At 38.1% G+C, this 17727-nt stretch overlaps 1 protein-coding gene across 2 annotated transcripts; it reads left to right on the forward strand.

The window, feature by feature from the left end:
• The first annotated feature begins 1443 nt into the window (after positions 1–1443).
• Positions 1444–17441, forward strand: slc46a2 (solute carrier family 46 member 2). 2 transcript variants are annotated; one of them, XM_088630249.1, is made up of 4 exons: positions 1444–3072; positions 9960–10043; positions 15430–15586; positions 16655–17441. In XM_088630249.1, exons 1-4 carry the CDS (start codon positions 2067–2069, stop codon positions 16707–16709), a joined length of 1302 nt encoding a protein of 433 aa, XP_088486375.1. In that variant the 5' UTR covers positions 1444–2066; the 3' UTR covers positions 16710–17441. The 2 variants fall into 2 exon arrangements, with proteins under 2 accessions (XP_088486375.1, XP_088486374.1); XM_088630248.1 differs by lacking the exon at positions 1444–3072 and adding an exon at positions 6985–8332.
• Positions 17442–17727: the final 286 nt, after the last annotated feature.

Genomic DNA, 17727 nt, shown 5'->3' on the forward strand with positions numbered 1-17727 from the left:
CCGTCACTATACTGGGGCATTAGGACCCACATGGACCGCAGGGTGAGCGCCCCCCGCTGGCCCCACTAACACCTCTTCCAGCAGCAACCTTATGTATGCAGGATACTGCATACATAAAATATTGAGAAATTTGCTTTACAAAGCATTTGGCTTTCGTGTAGATACTTTACAGTGCCAAGAAAAGGTCTCAAGCCAAAGAGCACCTGGACAATCTGCAAGACTACTGAAAAAAATGTTCTCTAGGCAGAGAAGTCAAAAACCGAACTCTTGGGGCACAATGAGAAATATTGCGTGTGGTGAAAACCAAACACTGCCTTTCAGCAGAAGACTGAGTCTTCTTCAGGATGAATTAGGTTGAAGTGTATTTAAAACGGAGAAGAGGAGGCACTTATTTAACCAGAGGGCTGTAGGAGTACAAAACAAGCTACTAAGTCTCCAGGAGGAGATTGAATTCTGACTCGGAAAAATAAGTAGTTAGTCACTATGCCCACAAGAGGGGGTAACAATCTACGTCTTGCAAGAGGTTGCAGCAAACGGAGAGATAAACTGCCAGACCGTCAGGTACAATCCCAAAAGGACTCAGTCCCTTCCTAGGGGGAACTAGCAGTCACAATATCTGTCGCCATCAAGTTGGGTCACAAAACAACCCAATTTACATTCTACAATAATGAAAATGGAACAATACAGCAACAATTGAATCCTGTCTGTCTCCAGTCGAGGAACCCGGAATTGAGAAAACATGATTACAGTACTTCTTAATTACACAAGCACTCATAGAAATCCTTCCAGCCAGCAGCAGAGTGGCGCAGCGGAAGCGTGCTGGGCCCATAACCCAGAGGTCGATGGATCGAAACCATCCTCTGCTAAGTGTGTTTCTTTAAATTGCCCCCGGGTATGAATAAAGTATTTTGGATTTTTAAGGCACGGGTCTAAAGGATTAAGTTTTTACAATAACACGGTACTCATTAGGATCATTATGAAAACGTTATTAAATGACTACCACCCTTCTGCAGTAAAAGTAAGTCTCGTTTTACTGTTGCAGAACATCAATCAATGACAACTGCTACAGTACATGTTTACAGAGACCCACATTCACTTGGCTTCCGTCTCCTGTTCAACAGATTCAACCTGCTGAAACTGAATTCAGTCTAAAATTAGAAGTTCTGGTTATTAGGGCAATGCTGCGGTCGGGAATCCTTTTGGTTTATATCGGGTCACTAATAGATGTTATCCTATATTTTAGGTTTCTTAATATTTCATGTAATCAATTGAAATGCACGTGCAACGCTACACTCTTTAGTGTGATAGCAGTGTATCGTTAAGCAAAATTTACAGTCCTGTGTATGCCCGTATCATTTATACATGATTTATTTTATACAGGGTCAGACGAGGACATGGGGATTAAAGCAAAAAGGTTAAATAAACTTCCCCATTCCATTTCACTGTAAATATGTAGCTCTGCCAGTAATTCGCATTTCATCAGATGAACCAGAAGAAAATGCCATGCATCTATTCGCATCCCCTTTTCAAAACAAAAAAAGGAGAAGTGTTAGATTAAGAAACCGATAGCTGCTGCCGGACTAAAAAAAAACAACAGGCTTCAGTTTCGATCCGTGACATCTTTAAGACCACGCTAATAACAAGCTTCTTCTGATGGGGACCAGGAAGTGTGTCTGAGCTCTGGTCCGAGGACGAATACGAAATCTTGATCACGACATCACCAGCTTCATGTTGTGTTGTAGAAGAAAGTAGAGCTACTGGATTGGGTACTGTTTTTTTAATCATTATGTGGGCGGGTGTCGTCCATTATAAAGGGTAAAAAAGCCATGTGAAAATATTTACGGAAAGAAATGGAAAGTAGTTTTAAAATAGGTCACTACCAAAAAAAGTAGCTCGCAGCTGCACTGAAAGAACCTGTTTCTGGCTCAGTCCGGTTCTTGATTGACTGCTTACAGTGAGTGTATTCTTTAACAGTTTTAACTTTTTCTAATTTATAAGTAGAAATTTCTAATTTCAAACATTGTTTGTCAGCTGAACTGAACTTCTGCAAGGCTGACTGGTTAAAAATGGAATGTGCGGCGTTGTTTAGGACATACATTGAACCTGTTGTGCTCGCAGCTCAGCTTGGAAGTGCATTTTATGACACTGGCTTGCAAATTGTGGTGAAGGAAAGCTATAACCGAAAAACGTCAATAAACTCCACAAACCCCGGGGACGATTTGCAAAAAGCAATATCTAATTTTTACATGATCTACAGCATGATATCGAGCTTTGTTCCTTTCCTACCAGCTTTTTTCCTGGCAAGGCTTGGAGACAAGAGGTGTAGGAAGATACCCATCGGCGTGCCTTTAGTGGGTTATTTTCTCTCCAGAGCCCTCCTGCTCCTCGTTGTCCTGGTTGAGTTACCCATTGAGGTGATGTTTGGGGGAGCAGTGCTATATGGACTGTGCGGTGGTTTTTCATCTTACTGGGCTGGCGTCATGGCACTTGCATCCTCACGCTCAAGCGAAGAACGGCGATCCCTCCAACTGATCAGAATCGAGCTGGTTTATGGAATAGCAGGATTCGTAGGCAGCTTGTGCTCAGGACACATCCTGTCTTTTTCACAAGCAGTTCTGGTGGGAGCAAGTGTGTTCCTCTATTTGTTTTGCATCATATACATTGCATTCGTTCTAAAAGTTACCGCACAGCTCGGCTCTCTTGCAGACAGGAACAAGACCGAAGAAGAGCCGAGTGGACCATTGGAAAGTACAGGCCTGTGCAGTCTATGTGCCTATGGCAAGACTAACATTGTGCTGCTGTTTGTCAGTGCCCTCCTGTACGATGTGTCGGTTGGCAGTGCAATGGAAATTTTGATCTCGTTTGTAATGAAGGCGCCTTTGGATTGGGGTGCGAAAGAGGTGGGGTATGGGAATGCCGCCGGCTTTGTCATCTTCATCACCAGCTTTCTGGGAGTCTGGGTTTTCTCCAGGTGTTTGAGGGACACCACCATGATCATCATCGGGATGTTGTCATTTGCCAGTGGAATTTACGTCATGTCCTTTGTGACAAAGACGTATCTGTTCTATATAGGTAAGATTTCTTTACTGTTTTACTATATTATACAAAATTATATGAAAAATAAAAAAATCCTTTCTCTTTCTCCCCGGGCCCCCTATCCTCTGTCTCCACGTATTAATCATTAATTTTGCCTCTTTTACACTACCTTTTTCAACTCCCACTTCCCCTTTGTCACAGCTCTTTTTGACCTCCCTGCCTTTGTCTCTTACAGTACATCCCCATACACCTGAAAAAAAAAACTCCAAAAAGTTGTTTTTATTTTTTTGTTTTCCAGAATTGAGTTAATCTGTTCTTGTTACTGTATTATAAACCTGTGTTGCGGACATTTGCACAACTTTACCGACCCTTTAGTTTGATTCAGTTGTATTATGATTGCTATGAACAGAGTAAAATGCCAAGATCTATACAAAATAGACAGCAAATGGCATGAATTGGCTTGTATTGATGTAGACAAGATAGAGTGAGGTGAGATAACCATGTGAGAACTGCAATCATTATGCAGACAGTAGCATACAGGTACCATAGGAAAAAATATACATATAAAATGGTACACAGTGAGTTTGAAGATTGATCAACCTTATCAATAAATCTGGAATTTTTATAAGAGAAGAGCAACAAGATGCATTCTGGGGCTTAAAGAAATGTCCTACGCTAACAGAATTAAAGAACTGACTGTTTTTAGTCTTAAACAGAAAAGACTCTGATAAGACCTAATTCACAATGTGTAAATCTTGAAAGGAGTAAAGGTTGTAATAATCAACAATGAAACACAAACCACAGGACACAAGTGGACACACCCATGGAGAGTACTTTTTTAAAATTGAAATCAGTTGGTACATTTTAAACAAAGGTTTGTGGGAGTATGGAAAACAAACTGCCCAGGCATGTGGTTGAAGCTGATACTCTGGATTCTTTAAAATCCTATCGAATGAGAACATTTCCAAATGGCCACGAAATGTTCTCATTTGTAATTATTTAATGTTCACTGGGAATAACATGCGTATCGAAAAGGTTTGTTGAGTCTTTTAGTAAATTTGGCTTGACCTACTTGACTGATGGTCAACCTCCTGGCTGTAGGACCCCGATACAGAGTGAGGAGTGACCAGGTGGTTACTAGAAAGGTGAAGATGGGGTGGAATAGGGGTGCAAAAGGATTGGAGACAATGGATTGGAGACTGACTGCAGAGAGAAGAGACTGATTGAATTTGGCCGGTGTCTTTATTCCTCATCTTTAATTATAGAATCCATTTCAGGCTGCTTATTTTTCTGACTGCTATTGTGCACATGTGATGTTAACAAAGTTAATGCTAACAAAGCACAACAATACTGTCTGCTAAAGACATTATTTTGCCTTCCTTCTACCAAATGAGTTCCAAGAATAATGGGTCAATCTAAGGGGTCATAATATATTTGCTTTGTATTTCTTTAAGTATTTAAAGTTCCCTCACACACCAACCCATGCTCACTATTGAGAAGCCTCCAGTAGAATTCTCGCGTGCGTGCGTGCCTGAGCTTTTTTTTGACTGTTCTGGTACCAAATCTTTGCTCCTGCCTTTTGACCACGCCTATTCAATTTCATTTTTGGTTTGTCTTTTGCGTTTCTCTCGTTACTAGACTCATTGCCTCCCTACTTGACCTAGCCACTGGATTTCGTATTTTGGATTGTCCCTGTGCTACTCTGCATTCTGGATCCTCCTATTCTACCAGTTGGTTTCCTGACAGATGGTATTAGTATGTTGGTCCCATGGATGTTCCTGTTAGATTCAGGTCAGGCAAAGAATTTGGGAATAACAAGGACTTGGCATTTTTTCTAATCCTAGCGTTTAAGTGTGGTTTAGGATTATGGAAAATGATGTAAAATTGAGTCTTTTAGTTTTCAGGAATCTGACAACCAGTTTTCTTAGGGACTTCATCAAAGGATGGCTGAGCAATGAGGTTGCCCCAATCTGCACCAAAGATGTATTTGTCTTTAAGGAGATTCCTCTCTGTTATGACACTGCCACCACCCCAATGGTTGGCATGAACAATGAAATAGCATAATTCTCACCTTAATGTCTCTACACATTGTCCTCCATCAGGTTTATTAAGGGCAAAATGGTATTGTCTAGTAAATTAAAAAAAAAAAATTCTGCTGCTAGCTTAAATGTTCTCCAGCTGTCAGCATGGGTGCCCATAAATGATACAGTATGTAATCTCTAAGGTCATTTTCAAGAAAACAGACAGTATGGATTATTTCTTCCTGGAGCTTCTCATGTGGCTGCCATTGCTACAGTGTCTGAAAACAATTGTGCTGATGGTTTGGGCTGAAGTAGGGGTCTGTCCCAGGAAACAGAACGAGTTTCCTGGTTTCTCTGGACTAGTCAGTTGATTGCTGAACAGTATTCTCGTTCTCAAGGCAACGTCTGTCACACACAGGCCACCTTCAGTTTCCTAATTAATTCTACAAATTGACCAAACAATGAACACCTAGTCTCTTTTTGATCAATTGAATGTAATGTTTTCTTATTGCAGAGATCAATAACTCTCAATCAACAAACCAGATCTGCACTATATTTAAATTGTAAACAGAGTTATATATGTGCTTAATATTGATGTAGAACTGAGGCTAGGTTATTTGCATGTGGTGTTTCGTAATAGTTTCTTGTTCTAGGACCCAGTCATGCTTTACCTATTTTCCTGCTTTCCTTTGATTCTTCCTTTCTGAAGTAAGATGTGACCACCATCGTGGTGCCAATAATTGTTTGCCCCCCCCCAATCGCACAGACAGGTGGCCTTAATTGTGGTAGCAATAGCAGTAGTATGCTGTACACATAAAAAACATAGCAGAAGTATAACAACAAACACTGTAAACTGACCAAATAAAACCAATAGCAAAATAAAGCTATGCATTAAAAGCTGTAGTACAATGACTGGTTTTTAAGAACATTTAAAAAAATGTCTGTAAATGTAGATTTTCTTACGGAGCTGGGGAAAATCTCCCAGTTATTCTCCCTGGGGTAGAGTAAGAGGACCTGAATCATCTCAGATTAAGTGTTGGACTATACTCATCCAACAAATCCTTAAGGTAACCACAAGCCATACTGTATCATTCACTGCCATTCACTGGTGATGTTCTGTAATGCTAAGTAGAATGGTTTGATGAAAGTGTAGGATATAACATAGACCTAATACAGCCCAGGACGTGAAGCAAAAACCAGTGGCAGATGAAATGTGAATAATAAGGTGAAGGTTCATAGTAATGTACACTTGAAACTCCTGATATTATAGTTTTCTAATAAAATATCCTAGCATTTCCCTACCAGGGTCCCACCTTGCAGTTTACTGTACAGGTGGAAGGCAGAGAAAAAGATCTCGGGATGTACTGCACAGGTAGTGTGAATAGATGGTTTTCGAGGAGGTAACAGAATGTGGCCAGAGAGAAGATAGTTTAGAAATATGAATGGCTGGTGACAGGAAGGTTTATTAAGTCCAAAGACAGAAGGGTAAACTACTGTAGCTATTTAACACAGCCATAAGTAAAACACAAGTGTATAACACATGTATACACTTAAATTAAATACAGATTATAAGACCATAAATCCATAGGCCATGCGTTTTAGATTTCAAGTATTATTACATTTTTTTTCTGAAACTTCAAAGAAGTTAAAAATTGAACTAACCCTTACAATAGATTTAAGTACAGCACAGTACCAAAGACATTAGCAGGTAAGAGGTACAGTATAAGTCATGATTAAAAAAAAGATGGAGTACAAAAACATCTGGTTTCTTTTAAAACTGCCTTCGTATTTCCTGTATTTTTTTTTTTGCTGAGTTTTAAAGTTGTTTTCATGTTTCCTGGATTTTGAACTGTTAAACTTTGGAATTTGTGATTCTCTACTCTGAAGACAAAGGAGCACCGAATAACAACGGAGAACGTACAGTAATAGTTTAAAAAACTACCTCCTGATAATTCTTGATTACTAGTCCGTAGGGGAAAAGTTCCTTTCTTAAAGCGGCAAACGTTGTTTTTGTGAAGTATACTTTTATATCGGCACAGAGAAATAATGTGGTTACAGTACATTTTTTGCATGATGCAGCCTGTGGCATTTTTTGTGTAACGTTTTCTGTGAAAGCATGCTTTCATTCTTTAAAATAGTCTGCGTTTGTGGTATTGGATTTTAAAACCCCTTTCACAGTTCGTAAATTAAAGTAAAAAAAATGCAGTGGTCCATTATCCGTGAATTCCTTGAGCCCGTTATTATCGCTGCTCAGGTTGCCAGTTCGTTCTTCGACACCGGTTTACTGATGGTAGTGAAAGAACATTACAACGTGTCGAACAGCAGTACCTCTCTGTTTGCCGCACATTATAAAAACCCCGATGACGATCAGCAAAGGGCAGTAACCAATTTCTACATGATCTACAACATTATTACGGGATTTACACCTTTTCTCCCAGCTCTTTTTCTGTCTGGGCTTGGTGATAAATGGAGCCAAAAGATTCCCATCTGCGTGTCTTTGCTGGGATATGTGATCTCCAGAGCTCTCTCTCTCCTCATTGTCCTGCTTGAGCTGCCCATCGAAGTGATGTTTGGGGCAGCTGTTGTTTATAACTTGTGTGGAGGCTTTTCTGCATACTGGGGTGGACTCATGGCTCTTGCAGCAGCACAGTCCACTGAAGCAAAAAGGTCTGTGTACTTTGGAAGAATTGAAATGGCTTATGGAATTTCTGGGCTTTTTGGCAGCATGGCCTCTGGCCACCTCTTCCAAAATTTGGCCTTTGCACAAAAGAAGGGGGCTTTGTTGTTTGAGCTGAGTGTTTCCCTTTACTTATTTAGCTTCATCTACAGTTTTTTTGTGTTAAAAGTCCCATCTGTTGAGAGGAGACAGTCACCTTTGACTGCTGAGCAAACGTCCATCAATCACAGCCTTCCTAGCAGACATGGTGAAGAAAGCAGTTGTGAGACAGAAGTCACTGAAGTGTTGAACCAAAACTCTTTTGATAAGATTAACATTGGACTTCTGTTCACTGCCGGAATATTGTACGATATGTGCTCCTGGGGCATCACAGATATTTTGAACTCCTTTGTCCTCAAGGAGCCCTTAAACTGGGATGCCACACAGGTTGGTTATGGGAATGCTGCCTACTCTGCTGTTTTCATCACCAGTTTTCTGGGAGTCCTGCTTTTCTCGAGGTGCTTAAGCGATACCACCATTATAATCATAGGGATGGTGTCGTTTGCCACTGGTATACTGGTCATGGCATTTGTGACAAAAACATTCCTGTTCTATATAGGTAAGATCATTTAATGTGTTAACCCGATGTACAGTATGTACTTCTCTGTAGTGTGATTCTGTCGGGAAGAGGATAAATCACATTGAGGAGATAAAAAATGTGATTTATACTCAGGGATGCGCAAGCTCCCATAACCATGTATCAGATCTCTGTTTTACTGATTGTAGTAATGGGAAATACAGCAGGTGCAATGTGGAACATAAAAAGACAAAACAGCAGGCGGATTATGAGAATTTGGTCCAAAAATCTTCAAGCAAATCTGCAAATCCATAGCAAAGAAGATATATATTTTGTAAAGGACACAAATGAGTTTCTTTTCTTCTGTCTTAGGGTGTTCTGTTGTTCATTTAGTTTGAACATTTTTGTTTAATTAATTGTAAGGAGCACAGTCCTGAATATGAATATGATATAATTATTTGTTTTATTTTTTTGTTGATTGAAGCATGGTCCAAGTATAGAACAAATTTAACAAAAATGCAAGAAGAGGTGTGTGCAAGAGATATATTTAGTGAAAGTCAGTAATGGTTGCGATTTTAAATGGCTGGGTGAAATTGGCTTTATCTGTTGTAATCCTTCCCAGCTTCAGATGAGAACTTTCTTATTTTTTCAGACTCCGTTGTATTTGTTTAAAAATGGGAAAAGGTATGGGAAAAGGCATGTATTCTGTTCAGTGTTGCATAATTAGTGGTCTTCAGCTCTTATGACAAAATGTGTTTGAATTGATGTTTGCTTTTCTGTGGTTTCTGAGTTTTTGAAAATCTGCTATTAAAATTCTCCCAATGTCTAGACTTTCAAAAAAAGCATCTTTTAAGTAGAATCCTAAAAGACAACAAGGAAATTATGTAGATACAGTATAGCTTTGTGTCTCATTTCAGTACTCAGAACCATTCGTTATGCTTTAACATCTGTTAATGTTGGCTTTATTTTACTAGCTCTGAGCAGCATGGCAACACAGTGCTTAGCATTAGCATTAACCTTCCAGCATGACTGTGGGAGGAAACTAGAGCTCCCAACCAAAACCTTAGCAAACATGAGCAAAACATGCAAACTCCACACATATAGCACCCCAGGTCCAGAATTAAACCCCCAGCACTGTGAAACAGCAATGCAAAGCACTGTGCCACGTTGGTGCCATTAACTGAATGCACTTGCATTTTTCCCTGCCTGGCTTTTCATTTATCTTTTTTTTCACGTTTTTCTTCGATTTGCAATGCACTTTAACACGTCTTCCAGTTTATTTCTCTGCAGCTGCTACTGATTGGCCAGTGATTCTAATATAAACAGCATGTTTCTGCTCTTTATTTTCTGTGTTTTTTGCTAGCCAACCTCCCGTTAGCTCTGAAATTAAACAGATTACATTGTAGGTTTGGTGATTTATTCTATTTAGACAGTAATCGATTATTTTTAAGTTGACTTAGGATTTCTTACTATTTATAAATATGTTTAATATGTATTTCAGAAACATTTGGTGAACAATGTTTTAAAATTGTGAGGGCGCACAGGTGAATTCTTTGGAATGATCAGAAAGAAAGGTTAATTGAACGAAGTATTTGGTTCAATGCATTCTACAGCATGGCAAGGGAACTCCTCTAGCATTTACAGTCTGTGTTCTTTTTATTTATTACAGCTCGTGCTTTGAATCTGTTTGCTTTGATTCCAATGCCCACCATCCGCTCATTGCTGTCAAAGCAAGTCCCAGGATCCTCATATGGTAAGACTCCTTCACTAGGATTTGGGCACCACATGGAAAGTGGATATACAGTAGTCAGATACTAACGACAGAAGGCTTGAGATACAGACCCTAAATCTGAAATTGTCCTAAGAAGTTATAACTAAAAAGGTTTTTGTTAGTGCATGAATGATGATTTAACCCCTGTGCATAATACCTTCAGACTGTATTGACAAACAGAATTACAGTGAGGAAGCTTAATAGATTACTGCATCTGTTGTTTGCATGCCATATTAAAGCACTGGGGAAGCACAAAAATCAAAATTTGATACTAATTCAAACCATTCTTTCTAGACCTTTGAAATTGTTTAATTGTCAATATTCTAAAAGCTTTAGAAAATAACACATACTGTATTTATATGAAATCCACATAAAATTAGTTGTATGATGCACGTAATGTAGTTTGACTGGGTTCCATAGGCAGAACATTTAAAAAAATGTTGCATTTGCCTTTATGCTCTTCATCAGTTTTATAAAATATTTCTTTCTTTATGGAAAGTGATTTCTTGGTTTGTTTGTTTCCTTGTTTTGTGATTAAACCATGTTAGACTGTAAAATGGTTTGAAATTCCAAGGGTTAATAAACTTGATGTCTTTTACTTCCTAGTCAGCTATATCTGGAGAAGTGTCAGTAATAAATGTGGGTCATTGTTGAGCTGTGCCTGGGAAAGACTGTAGTTCTGTTCTATTCTATCATTCCTGCTCTTCCAGGATAATGGCTCTTTTAGTACTGGGGCTTTCCCTTTGATGTCATCCATTGGCAAACTTGGAAAAAAAATCCAAAATTGTGAAAGACAGGCAGTATTATTATTATTATGAGTCAGGAACTTCAGTAACATTTTATTTGAATGCTGCTGCATAAAGGCTTCATAATTTCTACATAACTGCTAAACAAGATGTCATAATGAGATACACAATGCTTTATGGGGGGATGCACAAATAACATAATGTGTTTGTATTAACATCACATCATACCGAGCGCTGTACTAAAAAAGATCCATTATGCAGGAGCATTCAAATCAAGTGTTACTGGAACTTCATAGAAAAGTAGTATTATATGGTTTAAATAAACACAATGCGTTAAATTTCTGTAAATGATTCCCCTTACAGGCTCCTCTTTCTTGAATACCATAAGAAAAGCAACAATCTGAACTACACTGATTTCATTAAGAGTGAGTACAGGCAGTAACACCTGTTCAAACAGAGCAAGTCTTAGAACAATCGCTATTTAAAATCAGTGAAGAAATGTATTGTCGTCAGGTGCTATTTACATTAACATTAACAAAATCACAGATTCCAAAATATAAAAAAACACTTCAATGATATGCATACAGGTGCAGACATCAAGTCCGGTGCATATAAAGACTGCACCTGCACAACAATCATGTCATTATTTTTTTAAAATTTCTTTTAATCATTAGTTACATAGCCAGATTCCTAAAGAGCAAGGAGTCACACACTGATAATGTGCTCAGGAAATGCATAATCATGCAACCATTCTGTGAAGACAAATTAAAAAAAAATTGCATTCAGGTACCTTAAGCATAAGAGGAGCTTTTATAGCTTTCTATCTATAAAGCATATTTTTTTCTAAACAGTACTTTTATTGGGTTTATTTTAATCTGTCGCACTAAATTTCACAATTCTTATGAAAATATTTTTAAGACTTGAATCTGTGACAGATGAGGTCGAGCATGCTGGGAATGATCTGTCCATAGGTTGGTACTCATATTCCTTTATGGGTTTCATTTGTACTGTTAATCTCATTTAATATAACCCTTATGGTTCCTTGCAGTTGTTTTTTTACATATTCCCACAGACATTCAGCTGGATTTGGTGCTACTATGTAATGCATGGTACACCGCACTATCTTGTTTTAAAAAAAAAACTTCAGAAAACATTGAATTTTAAACAATCGAGAGCTTGTTGATTTTATGGAACTCTAATACTGAGCTGCCATAAACCCTAGCTCATAATGCTAGCATTTCAAAATTGACTAGTCTTTCAATAAACAGTGAGAATTGATCAGCATAAGAAATTGTGATATAACACCCTTTAAAACATGTGGGCTTTAGTGTGCCATTATTCCATATCTTCGAAGACACTGATCAATAATATTTAGCATTTCTTTTAATCAGGTCAAAGCATCTTGGCACATTGCTCGGATGGTAAAAATGTTGTTTTTCCGCTTGTGCACTCCTCTTTTTTGGGCTGGTCTCCAACTCCTTCCCATACTTTAGTTCTCTCAACTTACTGTAGTCTGCTTCTTAGAATTCAGTACAAAGAAGTGAGTTCATTTGCTTACTGCACTACCCAGAACTCAGGTATGTTAAAAATTCTGTCATGGGCTGGAGCACAATTCCCTGCACGTAGTTTTCTCTCCTTCAGTCTTTTCCGGTAAGCTTAATTATGCAATTGAAGCATCTGACCTGTTTTTCAGCTGCAAAAAAGGATAGTCCCCAGGAGGAGAGAAACTGGATGTGTGTTCTTCCCCTCCAGGGAGTGCCTTAGTTTTGGCTTTGGCATGCTGATTCTATTTTATGCTTCCTGAAAGCAAAAACCGAAAGAGTTAGGCCAGTGAGACTGTATATGGTTTTTAAAATGGCCAGATATTGTCTTTGCCCCTTCAGACAAGCAGAGCCTCAGACTTCATATGATTAATTTTCCTGGAAGGAATACCTAAGCTTAAAATGTAATAATACCATATTACTATTTGGAAATAAGTATACAAAATTCAATGAGGTAGCTGTTTAATTTGTAGATGGTCTGAATTTGAAATGAGGTTAGTTTGCCTTCCTAAAATTTGCTTGATTCATTTTTTAATCAAGTTCCTGACGCTGATACAGGTTTTTTAAGCATTAATTTTATTTTCAAGGGAAGAGAATTTTAAAACGTATAATCTCAATGTTAAGTTTAAAAAGTAACATCTAATTTACCTTTAGATGATGTGCACATTAATATAAACACTATAATTAGTGTTATACTTTGTGTACTAGTAATATTTTTTGTTTAAACACAAACAATTGGAGCAGTAAATACAAAGGAGCAATAAAAAGTTCTTATTTATTGCATTTGCATCAAATCAGGAAAGTTCTTAATACTATGAGTATAACTGGAATTTCACAATATTGTTGGTGGGAAGAGAATAACATTAGTTCCTGTAGTCAGCCATTTTGAACTGAATAAGTCACATATCAAATGTGAGTATGGTATGCACAAAGAGTTTTTATTTTATACAGTACCTCTGTCCTTTAATGCCTAACCTTTTTTTTTACAAAGACTACAGAATTGTAACTGCTTAGATATCAAGTTAAAAATATTGAAAGTACAGAGAGAAACCATATCCATTGTTCTGTTGTTTTATACTTTAAAAAAAATAGGGATGGAAAATAAAATTCACTTTTTCTTTAGACAAAATACCATTTTGTCTAATCAAGCACATCATATTTGTTTTCCAAAATAGTTTTTAATAGGAAACAATGAGACATCTCGTAGGTACAGGTTCTCTGCACTCAGTTGTTAAATGCTTATATGAGTGAAACCTGTTGAACTGTTTAAAAAACATAGAAATCTGAGCTTAAAAATTCAATTGTCCCATTCAGTAAAGAGAAATCTTACACAATGGAATCCTGTATATTGTTTTTGTAACTGAGTTCCTGAATGTGCCTTATCAAAAGAAAGGTACAGTATATCCCTTATTCCATCCTCATCTCAGTGCACTGTGCTCTCTCATTGCAGTATCACAGCAGCACACCCTGCTGGGAGAATGTGGTCAGGACTGAGCATAGAGTATCAGCAAACTGATGTTATATCTCTGTGACCTTGTCTTAACCCTTCTAATCTGACCTCAGGCTCCCAGTTGAGCTGTTTTCCACACTCCCTGTTGAGGTTTCCTTGAGTGACCCTTCAGAACACAAGAAAGCAGGCAACCTCATTATTAAATGTATTTGTGTAAATTTCCCATCAGTATACTACAGTGAGATGAAATTCTACTCCATTTTTCTTTTGACCATTTTTCTTAAATACAGATCGCTCATTCCATTTTCCTCAGTCATATTCCTTCAGTGAGAAAAAAGAGTACTAAATACGGTTGTATTTTATATACAACATTGTATATACAGTACTTTATACATTCAAGAAGACCTGGTCTCAAACACCTAAAAGCAATGTTTTTGTAAATAAAAAGAAAACACAGACCTAAATTTTAAGGGAGTTTTTCTTTTACATGTAAGTATTGTTCCATGACATGTGCTATAATTTTAAAGCAGTAAAAGGACGTCCAAAGCAAGTGTCAAAGAGTACCATGGTTTTTATTTTTGCAGGTTTGACTAGAACATTTTTGAGCTGGGAAGTGTTTGCAACGTTTGCCTGGTATGGCAGTTTGAATCTAGGTCAAGCACACACTGTAAGCTTCACTTACATAATGTCACAAAGCGTCTTTCAGGACCCTATGCAGACAGCACAATCCGGAAGGGAGTGAGAAAACACAGGGAAAAAGGACCAGGATAGGGGCTGGAAGAATAACGGGGCGTGTCCAAGGTGCGCTGGTACCCAGGGGGGGGTGTCCAGGGCAAACAAGACCAATGTTGTCCATTAGAATATCCTGGGAAAGCCAATGTCCAAAACCGGGTGATCCATTTTGACACAGACGAACGAAGTTAAAAGCCGGAGCGGGATCCGGCAAAGGGTCGGGGGAAATAAAAGGGGGTTACGGGGCCAGGCGCTCCCAGTTCCGGACCCAGATGGTCAGGATGCTGTTGTGAAGCCTATGCCGTCGAGTCGCTCCTGGACTCTTGGGTAGGCGGGCTTGAAGGCGTCCATCTTCTAAAGCTGAGCCCAGATTGGCAGGAACATCTGGCTTTTATAGGATGGGGGCAGGAACTGGAGGCAGGTGCAGGAGATAGAGAAATAATGAGGAAAGACTGGAGCGTCCTTAAGAGGAGGGGTTTACGATTGTGACATATAGAGAATTTCAAATGAACAAATTCTTATTTTATATCTCGTTATATCTTTTGTTGCATAAAAACAAGAAAGGTTTATGAGACTCCTAGTATACCACAGTAACATCTGAGCTCACATTACAGTTTTGAAGTATGGTTTTTGAAATTCTTCTAAATTAATTTTTAGGAGCATGCACTGTAAAAGTAGCACCCTGACTCAAAAAGTTGCCTAAATATATTTTATATATATTATATATTCATTTAATGTAGAAGCCATCAAAAAAGGCATTGCAAAATGAAGCCAGTGGAAAAACTAAGTGACAGTGTAAAACCCAAAGCAAGATGTTCAGGTTAGATCATTGACTTGAAAGCTATGCATTTGGAGAATACGTTAGGAATGTCTGTTAATGTAGCTTCTTTTTTCCAAAGGCAAAATTATGATCGTGCTGCAGCTGTCATTCACCCTTGCTGGTGTGGCCTACTCACCTATTTTTACGAAGATTTACCAAGCTACCCTGGACTGGTTTGCTGGATTTGTCTTCACTTTGTCCAGTATTCTCACCTGCCTGGCCATTATCCCCATATGGTAAGAAGGGTCTCTGCTCTTACAAGGGTGTAGAACTTACTGCCAGAATAAATTCTACAAGGACAACTGTTCATGTAATGAAGAAACCATTATATTCAGATTTTACTAATGGCATGAGATTTGAATTAAGAATGTAGACTACAACCGTCCTTAAACTGAAGCTCCATTACTAAAATACAGTGCCTTGAGAAAGTTTTCATGCCCTCCTTCCCAAACAATATTGTTGTGTTATGACCAGAATTAGAATTGTTAATGTATTAAAATGATTTTCCCCTTGATTCACACAACATATGTGACAATTTAAAGGGGCAAATATTTTTATTGAGCAGTACATATTTATGGAAAATGAAAAACAGAAATATCTGGTTTACAGAAGTAATCGCCTCTCTGAGTCAATACTTTGTAGAAGCACCTTTTGCAGCAATTACAGCTTTGAGTCATCTTGGATATGTCTGTATCAGCTTTGCACATCTCGATGTAGGGATTTTTCCATTGATTGAGGCTAAACACATACAGTAGTTCAGGTGGGTAGCTTCGTCAGCATGCGTAGGCTGCAAAGGAACAAGTAATAGGTTTATTCCATGCTGAAAAGAGAAGAGAGAAAACACAACGTTTCGGCTGTCTGAAGGCTGAAGGTGTCCACCTGGTGTCGGTAGGTGTCTACCAGGTGTCGTCCTGGTAGACCTTCTGCTGTGACATGCACTGATGGACCTTATGTGGACAGGTGCAATTCTTCTGAAATAATTGTACTGACTGGACTGTTCAGGTTTTAGAGTGATTACACAAGGAACGTAGGTGAACCTGGGCTCAATTTAGAGTGTCACAGTCAAGGGGTGAATAAGTGAAAAGGTTTCCAGAACTCACATTCCACTTTCGTATTATATATTTATTTGTATAGCCCGGCACCTTGATTTCTTATGTTTGTTTTACAACATAGAGTATATTTTCACAACGTAAAGTTAACCAACTCATTCCATTCTGGAAAAAAAAGCATTTGCAGAATCGAAACTTTCAGACATGTTATTATCATTCTTCTGTTTCATGTCGACATTTTTTTCTTTTTTGTAGCATCGTAGGATGGAGAACCACCAGGCAGGAAGGATATGAAAGGATACCAAGTTAATGAAGGAATGAAACCTCACCCTTCATTAGATTGAGTTACTTCTTCTAGGCCTTTTTATATTACTGTCTTCAGTGGTTGTGTGCTGGAATGTTCACTATTTACATTTTACCTCACTGAGCTTATTCTTATAACCTGTCTCAGTGTATCTCTCCATAGTAACAGCCTAAATTCTCTTCAGGCTTTATTATTGAAACACTAGTTTTAAGGAAAGTTCTCAGTATAATTGTAGAATTGTAGAAAAAAAAACAATACGTAACAGATCTCAGACACTTCTGATTTCTCTCTGCCATTTTACTGATGTCTTACATAAGTTGTATTAAACTTTTAAATTAGTAGTGTCTTCACAAGAAGGTTTCCTTAGTAAAAGGAAGCAAAACAAAATATACCATTATTTTGACTTTTCAAACTTGAAACTTGCTCGACCTTGGCAGGGTTAAAAATACAATAGTTTTATTGTTAATACATCTATTTTCTTCTTATTTATTGAATTGGTTACATTATGGGCTGTTCTATTTTTATTAAATACTGTAATTAATTCAGATATATTCAAAGAGGATCAACCTCATTGCAGGGTCTAAATGACATACAGTTTGGTTAGTTGGGTAATGTAAATGTATGTGTAGATAAAACAGGTTTTTTGACTTTAGAAAAAGAAGTGCATAGGCCTCATATGTCTCTGTTTTTACTTGTCTATTAGCTAATTAAAAGTGGAGGGATTCAGGGATTTGTACAGCCTGGTTGTTTCATTGGACTCAGATTAACACTAAGAGCTTAATCGCTGTTTTCTAAAAGTAAAAGCCTGACAAGGTGTGTCAAAAGGTAATTTGGAGAATACATTAGGGTCTTGACATTCGTGAAGGTTCAGTACAGAGATCCATGACGAATAACCAAATACACACATACAGTAACCAAGTCCACTACTATACCATTGTGCAATGTACTGTGATACAGTGTAAACTCATCTAACACAAAGTAACTGACCCTTGATAATTAAAGACCAAATGAGTAGACCTGTGGG

This window comes from Lepisosteus platostomus, chromosome 4 (genome assembly GCF_059453375.1).
Source record: "Lepisosteus platostomus isolate fLepPlt1 chromosome 4, fLepPlt1.hap1, whole genome shotgun sequence".
NCBI lineage: Eukaryota > Metazoa > Chordata > Actinopteri > Semionotiformes > Lepisosteidae > Lepisosteus > Lepisosteus platostomus.